Source organism: Macaca nemestrina, chromosome 15 (assembly GCF_043159975.1).
Source record: "Macaca nemestrina isolate mMacNem1 chromosome 15, mMacNem.hap1, whole genome shotgun sequence".
Classification (NCBI taxonomy): Eukaryota; Metazoa; Chordata; class Mammalia; order Primates; family Cercopithecidae; genus Macaca; species Macaca nemestrina.
Window position 1 is genome coordinate 13,815,106 of NC_092139.1, and position 4,692 is coordinate 13,819,797.

Sequence of the window (4,692 nt, forward strand, 5' to 3'; positions counted from 1 at the left end):
TTAGTAGAGACGGGGTTTCACCGTATTAGCCAGGATAGTCTCGATCTCCTGACCTCGTGATCCGCCCGTCTCGGCCTCCCAAAGTGCTGGGATTACAGGCTTGAGCCACCGTGCCCCGCAGCTACAAAAAATTTTAAATTAAGAAATGGCTAGAAATGGTGGCACACACCTGTAATCCAAGCTACTTGAGAGGCAGAGGTGGGAGGATCACTTGAACCCAGGAGGTTGAGGCTGCAGTGAGCCGTGATCACAACACTACACTCCAGCTTGGGTGACGAAGCAAGACTTTGTCTCAAAAAAAATTGCGTTCAAATCCTATCTCACCATAAAAACCTAGCTACAATCCCCAGAGAAAACCAAATTTCAAATACTAACATATGCCAGGCGCAGTGACTCACGACTGTAATCCTAGCACTTTGGGAGGCTAAGGTGCACAGATCACCTGAGGTCAGGAGTTCAAGACCAGCCAGGCCAACATGGCGAAACCCCATCTCTACTAAAAATAGAAAAATTAGCCAGGTGTGGTGGCAGGTGCCTGTAATCCCAGCTACTCAGGAGGCTGAGGCATGAGAATCGCTTGAACACGGGAGGTGGAGGCTTCAGCAAGCCGAGATTGTGACACTGCACTCCGGCCTGGAGGATAGAGCAAGACTCTGTCTCAAAAAAAAAAAAAAAAAAAAAAAAAAACCCTGAAATATATCTGGGTTGTGTACTGGGTAGTTGTTATATTCTTAACAGCCCATCTTTTGAAAAATATTTCACTATTTGGGAAAATCCCACATCAGGAGTTCTATCTTCCTATTGTAGATACCAAAACACAAATTCCCAGCCTCTCTTGCAGCTAAGATGTAGGCATGTAATTAGACTCTGCCTACCAGACACCGTCATAAGGTTTCACTCAGAAAATAATATAGTGACTCTGCTTCTTGACACATGGACTGTGGCTGAAGTGTTGGGCTTTCTGGGACAGCAGGGGGGCCACGTCAAGTGAAACTGGTGAGACTGTAGTGGCAGTTTCCTCTGGTACTTGATAGAGTAGTACAACATAGACACTATTCTCCTAAGGCCAGTTTTGTGCATGATTTCGGGCATCATTCCTAGAAGTATAGGCTTGAATCTATCCCCAAAATTCTCAAAGCACCTCCTATCACTTTAGTAAATCCTTTTCCCACTTAGTCAATCAGCTCTTGCCTGTCCCCAGTGACAACCAGGTTTATAGGAACTACAACTGTCTATAACTTTAGGACATCAGTCTTTAGAATATGAAATCATTTCTGTGTCTCGCTATTTGTTTCCTGATATGTATCAGAATCAGTTGTCCCTGGAAGGAAATGAAAAACACAGGCCAGCCATCTTTGTTCTCCACTCCAGGTCTCAGTCATTTACTTCCATAAGTTGTTGGGAGGAACAGTCATAAGAGACCTGCTTCATCTTTATAAAAGAAGGGCATACCATACTTTAGGTATACCTGTTCAAAGAATTAGTTACAATGTTTCACAGTTAAAAAGTGATCACTAATTTTGAATTTGTTAAATACCACCCTCTTAAAACAAGATTCTATATCACAAATTGCAAACTGGTAAGTAAATCTGGTCCGCAGAGGGTTTTTCTGGCCTATGATGCATTTAAGCTTTAAAAAAAAAAAAAAAAGGTTAACAGAGATACAAAGATTTTGTAGTTATATCTGTGATTTCTGCCATTCTTTAAAAACAACAACAGCAGCAACTGATTATGAGCCTGCATGCAGCAAGCAGTGAAGGAACAGGCCCCCTTTTGACAGGCCATCAGTTCAACCGGCCACTGATAGGCACTCACAAATCAAATTTTTACTTATAATGTTGTTGTCTATATTGGAAGTTGGGGAGACTACCTACTATTTTATGAAAATGTTAAGTAAACAAACACAAAAACACATTTTACATTAGTATAAAATGGTGGAATAAAAAAAGATTAAATCAAAAGAGAAAAGGCAAATTAAAGGGGGAGAGGCAAAGGGTTGGGACTTCAACTTGAAGATTCCAAAGCAAGTCAAACCATAGTATGCAATTTACACAATGTTATATGTGTGCAACATAAGGTGGACCGTGAAACCAACTTTAAGAAAACAGTAGCAATTTATAAGAGGCACTGACAGACTACAAAGGTGGTTTCCTTTATTTTGGTAAACTTTAAAGATCTATGGTGGGCGTGGTGCTTCACGCCTGTAATCCCAGCACTTTGGGAGGCCAAGGCAGGCGGATCACGAGATCAGGGGTTCGAGACCAGCCTGACAAACTTGGTGAAACCCCTCTGTACTAAAAATACAAAAATTAGCCAGGCGTGGTGGCGTGCGCCTGTAATCCCAGCTACTCAGGAGGCTGAGGCAGGAGAATCGCTTGAACCTGGGAGGCAGAGGTTGCAGTGAGCCGAGATCGCACCACTGCACTCCAGCCTGGGCAATAGAGCAAGACTCTTGTCTCAAAAAAAAAAAAAAAAAAAAATCTCATTTTGATACTAATTCAAAATGTCAAATAAAAGGACCCCCTTTCTGAATAATTAAAACAATTTACATTTTAAACATGTATTTCTGTAGGATGTATTCTATCATCTGAAATATTAATAAGATCTAAGAATTTCTTAACAGTAAGCAGATCCTAAGTATATAATCTGTGAAAATGATTTAGAAAGCACTTTGATGGGGGAGGTGGAAAATAAGGACAGGTAAATGATCTGCAGTTTAAAATACAAATTCCTGTCACGTCACATCTCACATGTCCAAGACACCCTCCGTGTGCTGGAAAAAAAAATGATGGTTCTCAGAAACAGTATAAACCATTAATAAGTCATACAATACAAAACAATTTTTAAAACTCCTTATAAAAAAGGAGTCCATGTATTCACAGATACTGTAGAATCCCCAGCTCCTATGCATATTACTGAAAAATTCAAATAAATGTATCTTTGAGGCATTACAGCAATCCACATCTTTCCCATCAGACTATACCGGTCACCTTAGTACTGCGGAAATGTTCCATCGATTTTGGCAGCCCAGGCCATGAGGCCCCCCACCACATCCCGAACTGTTAAAGAGTCTAACTCTTGAGCTGCTGCTAAGGACTGGAGGACCTTCACGGCTTTCTGTGAGTCATTTCCCAGTTTGCAAATCACATAAATGGGGACAGCAGCCTCTTCTTGTGTGCCCTGCTTCCCTTCCCAGATTGCTTCTTTTAAGAGTTTCAGGCTCTCCCCATCCCTGCGTTCCAAATGTTTCAGAGGGATGTGTAGGGCATGAGGCAAACGACAAATGTCCACCTCCACCTGAGGCCTGACGTCCAGCAACAGGTGGGATGCCCCAGAATCCAGAACTCGCTTATAGTCGGTGACAGAAATACGCTCCTCCGGGCTCAGTAACTGCAGGGAGCGGCATTTATCAGTGGCTGAGGAGCCACAGAAGGCTTCATAGTCCAGCAGATCAGTCACAGTGGGCCATTCCCCGCAAACTGCACAGTCGAGCCTGCGGCTCCGCAGCCGAATACAGCGGAAATGCCCTCGCAGGGCATCAAAGAGCAACAGACTGCCACTGTAAGAGGGGCCCAGACCCGCAGCGATTTTCAGCACTTCCAAGGCCTGCAGGCAGCCCAGGATCCCAGTTACGACACCAAACACCCCGCCGTCCGCGCAGTTGGTCACTGTCTCCGCTGGGGGTGGTTGGGGGAATATGCAGCGATAGCAAGGCCCACCGTCATAATGGTAGACTGTGATTTGGCCCTCGAAGCGCAAGGCACTGGCAGACACGAGGGGCCGACCCGCCAGCACACATGCGTCATTAATCAGGTAGCGAGTGGGCACGTTGTCCGAACAGTCGGCCACCACATCATATCGGCGGACCAGGTCTAGGGCAGTGGCTGGCGTAAGGGCCTGAGTGTACGGCACGCATTCCACTGCCGAATTGAGGCGGCGCAGCGAGGCGGCGGCCGACAAGGCCTTGGCCTGGCCAGCCAGTGCCTCTCCATGCAGCACTTGGCGGGCGAGGTTGCTCATCTCTACCACGTCATAGTCCACAAGGCCAAGGCGACCCACGCCGGCCGCTGCCAAGTACTGCGCCAGTGGACAGCCAAGCCCACCGCAGCCCACGACTAGCACGGACGCGGTCGCCAGGCGCAGCTGTCCGTGCACGCCCAGCTCCGGCAGCACTAGCTGCCGGCTATAGCGCAGAATCTCATCTCGGGAAAGAGTGGCCTTCGGCGGCAGCGGCGACACAGGAACCAGCCGTTCTGGCCGCGGTTCCTGCTCCGCCAAAAGGGCCGACGCCAGTTTCTGCTTCAGGGAATTCAATTCCTCCTCACGTTGCGAAACTTCAGCCTGTAACGCGAGTACCTCCTCCCGGGAAGCCATGGCGACCTCTTCCGGAAGTTGTCGTAAAAGGCATTTCCGCTTCCGGCTTCTGTTTCCTAGCGACTGGGATAAACTAAAAAACTTTATGGAGCTTGGGAAAAGATGATAATAGATATTTACTTCCTGAAGAAATCTTCAGATTAAGCTTTAAAGATGCATAAATCCTGCATATTTGTAATTGAACCACACAATAGCTCTAGAAGAACTAGCGCTCAATCACACAGATCATCCCCCGCTTCCGAATTTGGTACGGTCCGACCCGTCCTTTTCCGCGCCGCATTTACGTAATTCCGCTTCCGGCGTCTGGCTCAGTTCCGC

The 4,692-nt window shown here is 46.5% G+C and overlaps 1 protein-coding gene across 4 annotated transcripts in view; it reads right to left on the minus strand.

Moving 5' to 3' along the window:
* LOC105470673 (molybdenum cofactor synthesis 3) overlaps window positions 1-4,392 on the minus strand; it is a 46,602-nt gene extending 42,210 nt beyond the window's left edge. For all 4 annotated transcript variants that reach the window (XR_011613252.1, XR_980689.3, XR_011613253.1 and 1 more), the window contains exon 1: window positions 2,991-4,392. Coding sequence is in view for 1 of the 4 variants with exons in the window: in XM_011722864.3 (XP_011721166.1) it covers window positions 2,992-4,374 (1,383 nt within the window). In the remaining 3 variants the exon portion in view is untranslated. The remainder of the gene's footprint in view (window positions 1-2,990) is intronic.
* Between the last annotated feature and the right edge of the window lie 300 nt (window positions 4,393-4,692).